This window comes from Toxorhynchites rutilus, chromosome 2 (genome assembly GCF_029784135.1).
Source record: "Toxorhynchites rutilus septentrionalis strain SRP chromosome 2, ASM2978413v1, whole genome shotgun sequence".
Lineage (NCBI taxonomy): Eukaryota > Metazoa > Arthropoda > Insecta > Diptera > Culicidae > Toxorhynchites > Toxorhynchites rutilus.
The window spans coordinates 255,831,518-255,847,332 of NC_073745.1; the positions used below are offsets into that span (position 1 = coordinate 255,831,518).

At 45.4% G+C, this 15,815-nt stretch overlaps 2 protein-coding genes across 4 annotated transcripts in view; both read right to left on the bottom strand.

The window, feature by feature from the left end:
* Positions 1-1,233, bottom strand: part of LOC129767635 (protein nervous wreck) — a 48,121-nt gene extending 46,888 nt beyond the window's left edge. The window contains exons 1-2 of the mRNA XM_055768709.1: positions 1,218-1,233; positions 1,083-1,146 (exon numbers count right to left, since the gene is read on the bottom strand). Coding sequence (XP_055624684.1) covers positions 1,083-1,124 — 42 coding nt within the window. The 5' untranslated portion in view covers positions 1,125-1,146; positions 1,218-1,233. The remainder of the gene's footprint in view (positions 1-1,082; positions 1,147-1,217) is intronic.
* Positions 1,234-2,691: 1,458 nt separating this feature from the next.
* The window catches only part of LOC129771235 (PHD finger protein rhinoceros), a 37,630-nt gene continuing 24,506 nt past the window's right edge, over positions 2,692-15,815 (bottom strand). For all 3 annotated transcript variants that reach the window (XM_055774668.1, XM_055774666.1, XM_055774667.1), the window contains 5 exons: positions 14,379-14,920; positions 14,120-14,314; positions 13,841-14,057; positions 13,592-13,781; positions 2,692-13,533 (listed from right to left, as the gene is read on the bottom strand). In XM_055774668.1, the coding sequence (XP_055630643.1) occupies positions 3,308-13,533; positions 13,592-13,781; positions 13,841-14,057; positions 14,120-14,314; positions 14,379-14,614 (11,064 nt within the window). In that variant the 5' untranslated portion in view covers positions 14,615-14,920 and the 3' untranslated portion in view covers positions 2,692-3,307. The remainder of the gene's footprint in view (positions 13,534-13,591; positions 13,782-13,840; positions 14,058-14,119; positions 14,315-14,378; positions 14,921-15,815) is intronic.

A 15,815-nucleotide genomic window follows, 5' to 3' on the forward strand; every position in this document is an offset into this window, starting at 1 on the left:
TCGCTCTTAATGTTCTTAATTCTTAATTAATTTCTAGTCAATTTAAGGCATGTTGATGGCGAATGCCGAAGTAGCCCTAGTCGATGAGAAGCTACTGAGAGGAAAGTCGATTTCATTTTTCATCTTTGAAGATTTCGGGCCCTGATGACTATAATGAATTTTCAGGTGGAATGAACACACTTCAAAATGAAAAGTATGGATAAAAAATAAAATTTCCATATCGAGGATAATATGTATGTTATAAACATGAAAACCACATTTTTTTTTCAAGAGGGTAAAAATCTTGTATGAAAATTGCGTCTGAAGAAAATTTCATATTATAATGATGTGTTTTAGTGGAAACATTCTTCTTGGATGGCATTACGGTCCTGGGGAACTTTTGCCTTCTCAACGTAGCGTTACTTGCGTCATTTTTATTAGTAGTACTTGGTTGAGATTTCTATGCCAAATAACACGCCTTGAATGTAATCTTGAGTGGCAAGCTCTAGAATACGCGTGATCACAGTGCAAGCCGGAAGAATTTTCTTTGACGAAAAATCTTCCGGCCAAAACGGGAATCGAACCTGAACCCCCGGCATGATAGTGTGGAACGCTAACCACCCGGCCCGGAAACATTACAATTGATGTAAAAATAGACGAGTAAAGTTCAGTACTACATGTTTTAAATAATCAAATAACATTAAATTAAAAGTTTCATTCAAATTTAAAATTGCCTTCGGGCCTGCTAATTCGACGGAGATTAGTCTGGCTCTCTAAATGAACATTGCCAACAGATATCGACACTGTATCCAAGCTAAGACGCGCTCAATATTCTTTTCGAGCTACGCTACGTTTCGTATAGTATAACATCACTCAAAGTATGATTTTCACATAGTGCAAAAATCATTGAAGTTATAAGGCCAAACTCTGCTTGAGACTTACCATCAGAAACAAGAACACATGGCCCGGGCAAGTTAGCAAATCGAATGCCGATGAGATGAATAGATTGGAAAAATCCATTTGCGAGTGAACTTATTATTAGGCTATTTTTACAGGAAAACGTGATGTTGCGCACATTTTGCCAAATTACTAACCATACTTACGCTCAAATGAACTCGGATTCTCCTCTTTCGGCGTTCCTTCATGTCGCGTTGATTTTTCCTGAAACTGGCATGCCGAAATAGCTGACAAATTAGTATCGAATACAGTTCTATACATTGAGACAAATGAATGATTACCTCTGTTCTCTGTAGAAATGGAAGGCACTGCTGTTTCTGCTGTACCATCGATATCATTCATGCTTTGGCGACAGATAACTTATCTCAAGTGTTCGATTGAATGCGGTACGAGAAACGATGGATTTATGAGTGAAAAAAAAACTGAACGGATCGATGTTCGGATTAAGTCTAATGAAAAGAGACCGTTATTGTTTTTCAATTATGTATTTTTAAGAATAATTTATTTATATTCATTTTTGTTGTAAATTTTTTTGTAATTTACAGAGACTTAAACGAAATTAAATATAAAATAATAATAAAAATATATTGCGTGTTTTTCCGTGTTTTTCTCTTGCAGCTCTGTTGAAATTACCATGTTCAATAATAGTGCTTTGTTACATGATATTTGACATTCACTTTCTTTAAGAAACTTAGAGAGAAAATTACTTATATTCACAATTTGTTTTTTTTTGTTTTGTTACTTATATCATACCGTCATTTTTGAAGAGGCTAACTTTATGTCCACGGTCCTCCTCGAATTATCTACTTTCTTCACTTGTTTAGATTACGATTAAACTTTGTCCTGCTTGTTAAAGATATAATACATTTATAGTTACGATTCAATTAGTCGATTTTCTCTCTAAAATATTCAACTTGTTTTTTTGTTTCTTGACCTTAAAAAAGAGTGTAATTATGTTTTGTGTGGTTTTTTTGCTTCTTCGCTAATATTACTTTTCTGTTTTCATGTTACTAATCCTAGACAAAGGAGGGTTTTTTTATAAATAAATTAAATAGCTTATTGGACAAATACAGCAATCGTAGTTATTACGACACGAAAATAATACTAATCGTAACTGAAAATATTACTCTTTTTGCTAGCTCTCCTTTTTCCCCTTCTTTTTTATATTTTTGTGTTCCAAGGCGATACCTCTCGGAACTAATTTCAGCTAATATGTCTCATTCAATTTATGTGAATCTTCCTTTTCGCTACTATACACACACACACGCAACAGACGAATTACTGATTTTTATTCATAATAAAACAAAACTTCTCCTTCCAGAACAGAGAGAGGTACCAGCAATTTTACAACTATATTTACACAGCTCTTCTTTCAGGCTTATTGACGCTTCCTTTAAGTGTTGGTAGAGCGAATTGCCGGTAATGCTCTTCTTTTTTCCGAAACAGCTAGAACTGCGCGCCTTCAGCGCTGGTAATATTTACAACGGGAAGAAGTCACGCGTACAATCTCATCGTTAAACTCGCACATCAGCATGCGCACGGGCCTCGAGCACATATATACCACCCTCCAAAGGGGAAACATTTTCATTCGAGATCGATTAATATTTCTTTCTCGCCTTGCTTTGTTTTAATTTTTTGTTTTGTAACTACACTACACCTTTCCTTACAAACTATGTACTTTTTTCATGAACCATTTTTCATGTCAGATATTTAACAGGGTAAACAAGATTGTTCTGCTGTTGATTAAAAAACAGGTTTTATTCACATTCTTTCATCTTTATTACTTTTTCCTACAAACTACGATAAGATTTTTGTTAGCTTGTTTAATTAGTATTTTTTTCATTTGTTTTGTTCTTTATTATTCATTTGCTTTAGCTAAGTTGCCTTTCATAATTTTTAATGGGTTTACACCATCTCTTTTTTTTGTCTGCTTTGATGTTAAATATTTTGTTACGTTACAATTAAAACTTTTTTGTTTACTTCCCTACTATGTACATTGTTTAGCTTAGCTTTCTCTTATGTGATAAATTGTGTTTGAATTTGAACAAATGTTTTATGCTTAAACTAATAAACTACTAAAACAGAATAAACTTTTATGTACCGACTCTCTATCTCGCTCTCTCTCTCTCTTACAAATAACTTAGGTAGAGGAAATTGAAAAGCTACATTTTAAAGTCGCGAGAAAATATTTCCCTTCACGATACCATATTTCGCGTTCGGACGATTCTTTCAAAGATTTTAAAATTAAAACAAAATAATAATAATATTAATAATAGTAGTACCAACAGGAAGCAAAAAAACGAATATACACATTCTGACTGGAGAGTTTTGCACAACAGTGAAACATTTACACGTCTATTTACATGAATCGTCATCTCACTTCACAATCTTTCACAGCGGCAGCAGCATTCAGCTCGTGCTGCTGTTGCGACTGTTGTTGCTGTGACTGCTGCGGTTGCTGCTGCTGCAGCTGCTGCTGTGGGAATGATTGTGACTGATGATGCTGTTGTAAAGAGGACCCCCCAAACGGATTAAACGCACTTGCACCACTTGCAAAATTGTTGAAAGACATGGTAGAGCTGGAAGAAGAAAACGAAGACATTGCACCCATCTCAATTGGCCTATGCTGGGGCGGCGGCGGCGGCGGATCTGGAAATTCCGTATGGCCTCCTCCTCGTATCAGGTCCGTAGCAATGGGAAAAATATCCATTCCGGATGGCATAACGGAACAATTCAGCTCATTGATGACAGCGGCGTCCGATGATTTTTCACCTACTTGGGTTGCTGCTACCGCTGCCGCTGCTGCTGCTGATACCAATTCTATCGAATCCGTATTCAATGGAATATCAAGTTTCGGTAGAACTATGTTCAATGTTTTGGTCTCTTCACAATTCTCGAGAAGCGGTTTACCTTGCTGCTGCGGGTCGTTCGCCGCCGATGCCTTTGATTTGCCAGACATAACATAAGCGGAAGAACCGGCAGAGCCCCGATTCAATTTCAGCCGAATCGGTGTTATCATTGGTTTCGTAACAGCACTACTGCTACAGCTACTGCTTTCGTTCGAATGGTGTAGCTCACTCATTTCCAGCGCAAGTGGATCTGTTTCCGGTGAGTTGTGACCACTTGGACCCGAAGGTGGCCTTGGAATGCTCTGCATGCTGCTTTCGTCTGCTGCTGGTTTCTTCACTCCAAGCCTTATCACTATCCGAGGAGCATCTTCCGATTTGTTAATAATTTCCACCTTTTCCATCTTCTCGCCCCGATCTTTCTTGTGTTTCTTTTCCTTTTTGCGCTTTTTGTGCTCTCGATCGCGATCTTTGTCTTTGTTTTTGTGTTTCTTCGCCTTCCGCACATCTTCCTCATCGTCGAACATCATTTGCTCGGCGTACATCATCGCGTCCCGGCGTAGATCTTCAAGACTGGGAGGAGCCATTGTGGCCAATCGTTTCTTGGGTGGCCGAATACGATCACTGTATGCGCCTGATGCTTCCACCACATCTGAACCGATCTTGATCTTCAGCTTGGGAGCCGCCTGCGGCTGATTAACGGATGTGACGGTTGCCGTACGATTGGCCCGAGATCTTCGCTTCGCCCCTGGCGCAACATCGGCAGCAGAATTACTCGCCGAACCGTTACTTCCGGTGGATCCGACGCTTCTTCTCCTTTCTATTATCTCGTGCTCCATCGGTACCAATCCCCTCAACTCCCGAGACATGTTCGACGATAGCTTCCTTCGTTTCTTGAAATCCACTCCACCATAGTCTTTGTAGTCATCCTTGGTGGGTATTGTACACAGCGAATCAACCGCTTTCGGTATGCCGACCGTCCGGCAGATGGATGTGTTCAACGACATATTCGCACTCTGGTCCACCACCTGCAACCCGGTCTGATCGTCGTGATTCATATCCTGGGTCCAGTACTGGCGCAGCAGTTCCTTCTTCCGCATGCGCCTCAAGTTGGACGATCCTGCGCCAACATTCACCGTCATCGGAGTTGTCATTATTGGCAGCGCATTCAGGCTAGATTCCATCACACTGGATTGCTGTAGCGTCGCCGTGGACGATGATGAACTGTTATCTAATTGAGCTAGTGGTCCCTTGATTTTCAGTTTCATGATGTTCCTAGAATCTGACAGCGAAACTTTGGTGGTGATGCTATCGGAATCGTTTGTTTCCTCCTGTGGAGGTTCGATTGGTTCCACCGTCGACAGCGCCGATGTTGCCATTGCCAATGGTATGTTTGAGGCGGCCAGTGAAAAAATCGTCGATGTCGTTGTCATGCTAGAAGAATCCGTCGATACCGAGACTTGCGCGAGCGCGATAGAGGCAGGAGGAGTCGTACCCATTTTGCTGTTGCTAGCTTTCAGCGCCGATTGCAACTCATTCTCCATGTCTTCGTCGATATCGGCCAGCGTTTGATCGGCGGTCCCACTCGCGAATGCCCCCAGCAAATGATTATTGTACGCATCCGTGTTGGTAGATGTATCGAAACCACTGTTGTACGTTCTCATGTCAACTGGGCCCGGCAGAACGGTTTGTACCATGTCCTGCAAACTATTCGAAACGTTCGCTTGCGTTACACTGATTTCCGCACCCGAAACCATACCCGAACCCAGCCCCGACTGCATGGACGTTGGCGTGAATGAGGACCGATTCTGCTTCGCCGCTAGGGTGTTATTTTGCGATGAGTACAGATTCAATCCGGGGAATTTGGGTGACTTAGATGGTTCACGTGACGCTCGGAACGAATCTGTGATACGACAGTCAATCGAACGACGTCGATCGCGCATATCACGCAGTTTTTCCATGCTGTTACACGCCAGATCGTCATCAAAGTCCGGATCGTATACCGTTCCAATCAGCTTGTTGTGTATGGTACCGCCCATAAAATCGTTGTAATCGTTATGTGGCAGCTGCGGCATGAAACTAATCTGTTGACGACCACCCCGGGTTTGCCTTCCGTTTTTATTCTTCGCCGCCGCTCCACCCCGCTGGCTCTGGCTGTTGGTTCGTGGACCACGCGGCCCCCGTTTGGCACCACCTTCCGGCTTCAACGCCTTACCCACACCGCCAGCAACTGAAGATTGTGGTGGTTGCGGCTGCTGCTGCTGCTGTTTTGGGTCGAACGTCTTTGGGCTCTTGCCCGGGCTGATGTTGGGAGACTTCATTTGATTTAGGCTCGCCGCTGTCGCCACCGCCGTATCCGCATGGCTTTGGTTCTGTATACGCGAAGAAGACCGAGACGATTTGGTGGGAGACTTCTTTGAGGCACTGTTTTGATCCAACGATTGCAGTATGCTCGAGCTGTCCTGCTGGGGTGTTCGCTGTTGCCTTTGGGGAGTTTGTGTTCCTCCCATCATTGGCGACTGGCCCATCATGAAGTTGTGCTCCGGAGTTGGCTGTTGCTGTTGTTGATTGTTGGGGGAAACCATTGCAGCCAATGGCGAGGCCATATTGTCCGCCATTTGGGGCGTCATTGGTTGCTTCTGTTGAGACTGTTGTGATGTTGGGGGCGGCGATACGATGGCTTCCGTTAGAGCCATGTTGTGTGATGATGAGGTGAAGGTCGCACCGCACAAACTGTTAGTAACTATCATATCATCCGGCTTCCCACCGTGTACGGAAGGTTGCTGTAAAGATGGAGGTTGCTGTTGCTGTTGCTGCTGCTGCTGTTGTTGCTGTCCACCGGCAGCAGCAGTCGGCAGCATCGGATGATGTGATTGTTGCTGTTGTTTACCGGATTGATAATTCGGTGCAAAATTTGGCGGAAACATCGCGGCACCAGGCGACGGGAAGGGAACCTGCACATTGGTAGGTGGGAACAGTGCCACCGCACCAGGATACTGCGACGTTTCGTTGAAATTGTACTGCTCGAGTGGATTCAGGCTGTTATTCGGCGGTTGCGATTGCTGAGCTTGTGGTTGCGGCAATTGATTTTGTATGTCCATAAAGTTGTTGAGATCATTGAGTTTGTTGCGATGATTGTTTGCGTTCATATCGTGTTGCTGTTGCTTGAGGAGCATATTCTCCTTTTCCTGCATCACGGAGCACTCGTGCTTTTTCTGGCTCGTGACCATGTCATTCCAGCGGCGCTGCTGTGAATGCTGCTGTTGCTGAAGATTTTCAAATAAGAGTGAGGTAGCTTCATTTTGACTTGCAACATTTTTGATCGTCTGCATGAAGTCCAATCCTTGCAATTGGTTGATGTCATTGAGATGAGAGTGTTGCTGCGATTGGTGGTGATGATTTGGCTGCTGCTGCTGCTGCTGAACCAAGCTATCAAACAATCCAGGCACCTGTGGACTTATATGTGTGGGTTGTTGCTTTTGGCCACTGGTACTAGACTGATTATTGAGCAAACCGACGGCTTCCATGCAACTTGGCGGTTGGGTTTGTTGCTGCTGTTGTTGTTGAAGTACCGCACGGTTTTCATTGATTGTAGTAGGAGGAGGTTGTTGCTGCTGCTGCTGCTGCTGCTGCTGCTGCTGCTGTTGTTGCTGGTTGTGCTCCTGTAGCATTGACGGAGGTACCCACCTCTCATCGGAAGGTCTGCTGGTGAGATGATCCAAGTGTCCTTCTTTCAGATTCTTTTTATTGTGATGTAACGAATTCTCAACATCATCGTTGGAGCCGTACTTGTTGAAGAACTCCATATCGTTGTTGGCCATTGGTTTACCTTTTTCGAGAACTTGTGCAATCGCAGGAATGTCTTTACCACTGGTGTTGAAGTTCAAGCCCGTGGATTGGCTACCAGCGTCGAAGAGTTTACCATCATCCTCCAGTGAAATTATACTGGAACGCGAATCCTTCGATTCGTCTTGCTTGTGTTCTTGGCCGGATCCTGAACCTTTCTTGTACTTTTGCCGTAACTTTTCGACAAGATTCAGCGTTTCCCGCTGAGTATCCTCTTTGCAATCCTCCATGAAAGGAAAATTTAGGGGCTGATTCAAACCGAACGTATCATCCGTAACAGACTCGGTTTCCGTTGGTAATAACAAGTCGAATATCGACTGACACAAATTTCCACTGGACGTGTTCAATCCGGAATCTTTGGAGGCCGAATTATTGCTATTATTGGTATTGTTGCTACTAGTGAAATTGTTCATCATGCTGCTCATACTGTTAGTGGTAGTAGTTGGAATGTTTTCCACGTTCGTCGGTGTCTGAAACGATGATGATGATGTGGTGACTGGAGTAATCGATTCTGCTGCCAACGATTCAAGCTCGAATTGTTTCTTTTCGTCGTCAACAGCTGGCACATTTTTATTCTCCGTGCTTTCCACTGACTGCAAATGCGGGGTTCCTCCTACAGAAATATCGTTCTTACTATCTTCAGCCTTAGCAACCGAATCCAAAGGTTGCTCTAATTTGGCGTCACTCGATCCATCTTCAACGATTACCACATCGCGACCATCGTTCGATCTAGAATCGTCAACAAGCGAAATAATTTCGATATCTTTTTTACTATCAGCAGCCACCATCCAGGGTTGTTGTCTCTGCTTTTTCTCATCCGTCGTAGTGGAGATGGTCGGTAACGGAAGCTCATACTTATTATCACTAGCCGAATCCACAACAGCATCATTCTTGTTTGGTAAATTGAAATCAGCAATGCATTCACCGCTACCACTAAGTTTAATTTTGTCGCTTGTGTTCGAACTCTTTGAGTATTTATCATTACTACTGCTTCCTAACCTAGTTCTAGTATCACCTCCCATGGATGCCACATGTTGCTCATGTGCCTTTTCGTCTTTGAGACGATTCTTAACAATTCCTTCCAATTCATTGGAGAGGTTTATTTCCTCCTTCTTCTTGTGCTCTTCCTCAACGTCCGTCGTTGTGGCCACTGGAATTCTCGGTTCATAATCCTTCTCTCTGGTACTACTTCGCGATGAAGAATCATCTATGAGTATTATATCTTCCTTTTCTCTAAGAATAGCATTGGTATTAGCTCTGCCGCCACGTCCTCCACCGCTTTCGCTCGAAGTCGAATATTTGGATTCCCCCCTACGACTGGGTTTATGAGATAGCTTTACAACAGTTTGAACCACGCTGGATTTCTTTGCGGCCGCCTCCTTTTCTGCCGCAGCTTTTTCTTCTGCTGCCTTTTCGGCAGCTACTTTTTCGGCTGCTGCCTTTTCAGCCGCAGCCTTTTCAGCCGCGGCCTTTTCCGCAGCTGCTTTTTCAGCCGCTGCCTTCTCAGCTGCTGCCTTCTTAGCTGCCGCCTTCTCAGCGGCAGCTTTCTCTGCTGCCGCCTTCTCTGCTGCTACCTTTTCAGCCGCTACCTTCTCAGCCGCTGCCTTCTCAGCCGCTGCCTTCTCAACCGCTGCCTTCTCAGCCGCTGCCTTCTCAGCCGCTGCCTTCTCAGCCGCTGCCTTCTCAGCCGCTGCCTTCTCAGCCGCTGCTTTCTTAGCTGCTGCCTTTTCAGCAGCCGCCTTCTCCGCCGCCGCCTTTTCAGCCGCCGCCTTTTCAGCCGCCGCCTTTTCAGCAGCTGCCTTTTCCGCCGCTGCCTTCTCAGCAGCTGCCTTTTCCGCCGCTGCCTTCTCCGCCGCCTCCTTCTCTGCTGCCACTTTTTTGGCAGCCGCCTCCTTCTCAGCGGCCGCGGCCTTTTCAGCAGCCAGCGCTTTTTCGGCGGCATCGGCTGCCGCTTTCTCGGCCTTCTTCTTCTGCTGTTGTTGCTGCTGGGCTTCCTTGATAGTCTTTTCCGCCAGAGCCGCCAAACGCTCCTTTTCTTTCTTCTCACGATCAAAGTCCACGAAAACGGACTTCCGCCGGCTTCGAATTGGCACCGACTTGTTGTTACCCATGTCTGACGCTGCTGCCGCCGGTGGAGGTTTTATTTCGTTTGGAGTCACCAGACAGGAATTGCGCCTGCTGGGCATTGTTTTCCTACCAGTCTTAGCGCTATCCACCTGTTTGAATAAGTCTTCGGTGCGGGATCGATTATTGCACATGTTGTCCTTTCCAGCGGCGGTAATAGATTTCGCGGGTGACGTGGAACTGGCACTTGGTGGTTGAGACAGTTCATCCGATGCTGCTGTGGTCTTAGTTTGGTGCTTGCCTGTTGCAGCGTTCGTGACTTTAGTAGAAGCGAGTGGTGCTGGTGGCGATTGTGCCCTTTTCGCGTTCACAGCTGTAGTCTTATCAGATGCACGCGAGGCTGCAGCAGCTTTCTTACCAGACTCATGCTCTTTTCGACTAACCTGTTTCCTAGAACTAGTAGTTTCGGGTTTTGTTGACAGGGATTTCCTGCGATCACCTTTTGCTGTCGCTTGTAATCGTCCCGGCTCATCGTCACTCTGACTGCTGCTAGAATCGGAATCGCTATCAGAGGAGGAAGAACTGGAAGTAGATCCGGAAGATTTACTCTTGTCAAGAAAGGGCATCTGACGGTCTGTTTTCCGCGCGGCATTCGGGGCCGCCTTGCTGGCAAGTGACGCTGACGCACTCTTCGCAGCTGTCGCTGCTGCGGCAGCTTTACTCGATAAGGGTTCGGCAGGTGTCTTTTTGCTAGCAGTTTGTTCTTCCTCCTCCTCTTCGCTATCCGAATCAGAGCTGCTAGAGCTAGAACAGGATGAGGAACTTGTTTCCGAGCTGGAACTGCTCGAAGGGGTAGATGTTTTCTTTTCATCTTTGCGATTAACCACTGTTGACGGCATGGGCAATATCGGCTTATCGGTTTTGGCTGAAGCTTTTGTGGCACGATCTTCTATTACGGCAGTAAACGACGCTGCTGCTGCTGGTGGAACTGGTGGTACTTCCGCAGGTTTTCCCATGCCACTTTTGATGTGTTCAGCTGCCTTCTTGGCTGCTTGTCGCTGAGGAACATATGCCAACATATCAAGCAGCGATGGTTCTTTCGCACTTTCACGATTTTGCTGAGATTTATCGACAGTCACCTTGTCTTTGTCTGCATCTGCGTCTTTGGAAGCTAACCGATCCTTGGATCCGATCGTTTTGTCTCGTTTATCCGGCTCCGTTTGACGGTCTTTATCAGCGAATGGCTTGAGTGCATGTTCCGCCGCATGCTGAGATTGTTTAGTCGCTTTGTTATTGCTTCTTCTGGCAGCAGTTGCTGTCACTTTCTGTGTCTGTGATTCCACGACCACCTCCTTGGTGGTATGCCTATTATTACTTGCCAGAGCTTTAGACTCAGCATCTTTTGTGCCGCTGCCTGTGCTGATGCCACTGCTGGTACTACTGTGGGTACTGCTGTTGCTTCCGGTGCTACTGATTGAGCTTGTGCTGCCACTGCTGCTACTGCTGCTACTGCTGGAACTACTGCTACTGCTGCTACTACTACTGCTACTCGATACCGCCTCTCGTCCTTCTTTGAAGTCTTTTCTTGCCGTGGAAGGTTGGCTCCCGTTCGTACTGCCCTGCGTGGAAGATGATTGCACTGGTGGGATAACGTTTGTTTTCATTAAATTCTCCGATGCTTTCTTCGCTGCCTCGCGCTGGGGCACCACAAGAAAATCTACCAATTCTTTCTTGTTCAGTTGTTTCGTGTTTTCTTTTTCCGACTTTCTTCTGCCCATCGTCGCACTAGCAGCAGCATCTTTGCATGTTTTATTCGATGACGCATAACCACTGCTGCAGCTACTATTCACAGCGCCGGAGGCGGCTTGCTCAGGAGACGACTTCTTCGGCTCATCTTTCGCCGGAGCAACGAGAGGAGGTGTATCATGAACAGAGGGCGTCACATTCGTTACCGATTTGACCGGTTTCATTGGTAACGCCGATGATTTCTGCTTAAGCCTGTCAGCTTCGGCCAAATTAAATTCTTTCATCGCTGCTTTGGTACGGAAGGGATGCTGCTGAGAGTCACTTGCTGTATTATCAGTCTTATCCTTATCGGTACTATCCGAGTCGGAGTAGATGTGCATCATTTTCTTGTTGGTATACGCACATGGCGCACCACCGGTCTGATTGATGGCGCGTGACATAATGGGTACAATCTCGTCACTGTCGTTCGAATCAGATAAATGCATGCGATCGTCCACTAACTCGCGTTCCATCTGCCGCAGGGATTGATTGCGTGATTGATTCCCTCCTTTCTTTGATTGTGCTTCGACACCACCACTAGGTGCGCCACCCTTGAGTCGATCGTTAGGCTCATCATCGCTCGAGCTTTCCATCGAGTTACTCCGATTCTTCTCCGCGGAAGAACTGATTTTTCTTCGTTTACGATCCGCGGCTTTCGATTGGCGGGCTTTCTTCTTCGGCGCCGGAGGAGAACTTTTCTTAACGATATCCTCTTCCGCCGAACTTGCGCTGGTGCTGACATTTCGCCTCGAATGACTATCGCTCTCGCTGGAAATATCACTGACACTTCGTCGCGCCGTCGCACCGTTAACATATGTCCGTTTGTGAGAACCATCCTGTAGTTTATTTGCACCTGACCGTTGGTTTGTGGACTTGTTTATTCCATTTATGTCAGGGAGTTTCTTGTTACCGTGGCCAGTGCTTTCCTCTTTGTCCTGTTGCTGCTGCTGCTTGCGGCTGTTCACCTTAGTGCTACAGCTACCTGTACCGGAACTGGTAATACTTACACCGGTTATGCAATTCAACATGTCCTCTAAACTCATTACTGCCCTATTACTAACGGAATCACTTGAATATAGTCTATCATATATCGTAGGACCATGGTTCGCTTGCATAATTACATCGATTGCAGATTCGTCTAAAGGTTTCCTATCGTTGGCTCGCTGACTGAGGGCGGCGATTTGTTTGTGAAATGTCTGTTCACGCATGCGAAAGAATGACCGGGACAGCTTCTCCCGTCGACTGACCATGTAGCAAAGATTACGAACGCGCTCGAGATCCTGCCGCAGATGGACAAACATCTTCATCTTCTCCAGATCATCCGCCTGTTCCTGGTTCTGAGCCACCATGTCCACATCATCGGACTTGGGCGGTAACAGGGGACGATTGTGACCGGATTTGCGCTTTAATACCCAATAGTTATAAATGTAAGGAATAGCTTCCTGATCAACATCTAATAAATGACAACTAATATCTTTAACACTGACATGTTTATCGAACTCGGCCTCAATTTCTTGCATGCGCTGCGCCCTAGCTTGATTACGTTCCTCGGACGTCATGTCTTTACGCTTCTTTCGTTTGATCTCGCCCGTAGTTCCAGCATCCTCGTCAGAAGCCGAACCCGCGTTATTGTTGGAATTCTTATTATCACGTTTACCTTTGTGAACACCGTGCTTCTGACAGTAGGACCGAAGCTTCACTCCGTCCTCGGCATTCTCGTCCTCGATTATCGCTCGCATCTCCAGTCCATGTTGGAAAGCGCACGTCACATGGTACGCTGTCTTGCAGGTCTTCACCGAACACTGAATGCAAGCGCCAACTCGTTCCCGACAGAGCACACAGATCAATGCCCATCGGCTCGCCGGTATACTGGATATCTTTGTGATGGGTTCCATCCGATCAACGGAGCCAATACTGACCTCGGGTATCCACAGGGCGCACGAGACATGCGCCCACTTCTGGCCGGAACGTGTTGATTTCATTGCACCACCTTTGTTCGGACACAGCACACAGTCCGGCTTCTGTCCCATTGAACATGTTCGACACATCCACTGACCTGTTGGAATACACAAATAGAAAGTTTGCGACACACAACAACTAATTTTTCCACTAACCAGACGGTATATTCGTAATCCCATAGCAAGCCTGATGTACACAAATATTGCAATTATCACAGAACACCATCTCGTTCGCTTCCTCCGAGTCCGGCGAACGACACACATCACAAATTACATTCTCATCGTACTCAATGCCGAGGCCTTCTTCGCTCTTCATGATTGCTTGGATTTTGTCCCAACACCGGACCTAGAATACGAAACGTGTTATTAGTGAGAAACAGTGAACTTCATGCTTCTTGTACTCACCTCAAGTTCCTCAACGACTCTTTCGAACTGCTCGTCGGTCACTGGCACCAGTCCAGCTAGATTCCGCTCTCCGTTGAATACCTTCAGCCATGCTTCGTCACACTGGTCGAGATCATAGTAGCAAACCTGTTCCGAGACAGCTGGTGTGTTCGATAGATAGTGTTGATCGTGGGAGAATGTTTCATCCTTTGTTATCCGAATATATTTATTTTTTGGGCTGCAAACAAAAAAGTTATTGATATAAAATAAAAACTTCAGCCATCCCCCGCCAACACTTACAGCTTAAAATCTTGTCGTTTTTTATAGTGATTCTCTAACAAAATAGACACAGATGGTTCTGGTAACGAATCGGGATTCACGGGAACCTGCACGCCTCGTTCCCATTCCTGCTTCCATTGGTCGTTGATGACCCAGTATTCATCGGCTGCCAGTGGTTCCGAGTCGGGTAGCTTCATGGCACTGATAAGATCTTTCCTGTTGGTCCAAAATCGATTATGACACACGACGAACAAGCAAAAAACGCATTTCAAACACCTACCTAAACAATTCAGCCGGTGCTTCCGGTGCAGAACGGTTGTAGATGCTGGACATCTTGAGATCGATGACCGCCCGCGGCTGCCAGTTCTTGGTTGGAGTTGTCGGACCCCCGGTGTTCGACGTAAGCGAGTTATCGTCCTCCATCGATGAGACCGCTGGGCGTCCCTTGCGCTTCTTGATCGGCGGTGGTCCATCATTTTCGGCACGGTTCGATCGCTTCTGGCCTTTCTGCGACATACTTTGTTAACGACGTGAATAGTTGTTGGATGATTTTGGCCACTGTGCAGAGAGGGGGGACGGGCAATCAAATGCCCGAATATGTATAGTCCGCGCGAATATCCAGCTGAATTTGGTGGTGTGGTTGTCAGTTTTGGAAACTGAGCCGCGCAATATATAACGAATTTTATTCCTTAAGCACAAGCGAAATTATGCGCTACTGCCACACTGCTTTCCAGTGCTCAGATGTATCTCTATGTGTCTTGTTGTTTGTGGGTGATTCTATTGATTATTACAAGAGAGTAAGTAGCTGAATATGACAACGACCTGTAACAACAATATAAATTATGATTAGTTTTTAGTTATCAGTTGGTCACGATATACTATTGTTGCTTCATTGGTGCTAATCGCTATACGAATTTGTTCGACAATAAACAACTACTGATTTTATTCACTCAATGAATATAATGAATTTTCCAGAATTATTTTTCTGATAAACTTCAATTTTTATATTATTCCAAGAACCAGATGATTATGCCAGTGATATTAGTGAAGAAATCCCCATTGACGATGGTAACAAAAGTTCTTACTAACTTCTGCCGGTTTAATCAAACCGACACAACATCGAAAACTATTCATCGCCATAAAACCTCTGAAGGCCAGAATGAACCGTGACAAAATCGAGCAGAAAGTGTAGTTAGAAACATCCCAATATCCACTATGCACTTAAAGTTCTAGATGATAAAAAAAACATTAGTTGTAGCACTCACTTTCAGTAATAGGTTCTCAGAAAAAAAATTGACTTCCGCTGTTTGTCATTTGAGGTTCTTAATGGCAGGTAATATTGGAACAATACATTGGCATTTGTTGAGAAGCATATGTAGTTTTGATTGAGATATCGGGCCCGATTATGAACGATCACTTCACGGTGAAAACGGAATGAAATGCATACAAATTGCATACAATTCATTTCGTTTTCACCGTGAAGTGACGTTCGTGATCAGGCCCATCTTCTCCATGTCCCATCTGCCATCTGCACCCCATCGTAGATAGTAGACAACACCTTACGTTCGAACAAGAGTTCCCCTGCATTATTTTCTCTGAAGCCTCTTGCTCTTATGTACTTCTCTTTCAACCACTTGATGACAAGACCTATCCGTCGAGCTTCAGCCTGGTGTACAAATCCGTGCTCCTACCGAAATTCGTGAAACGATGTCAATAT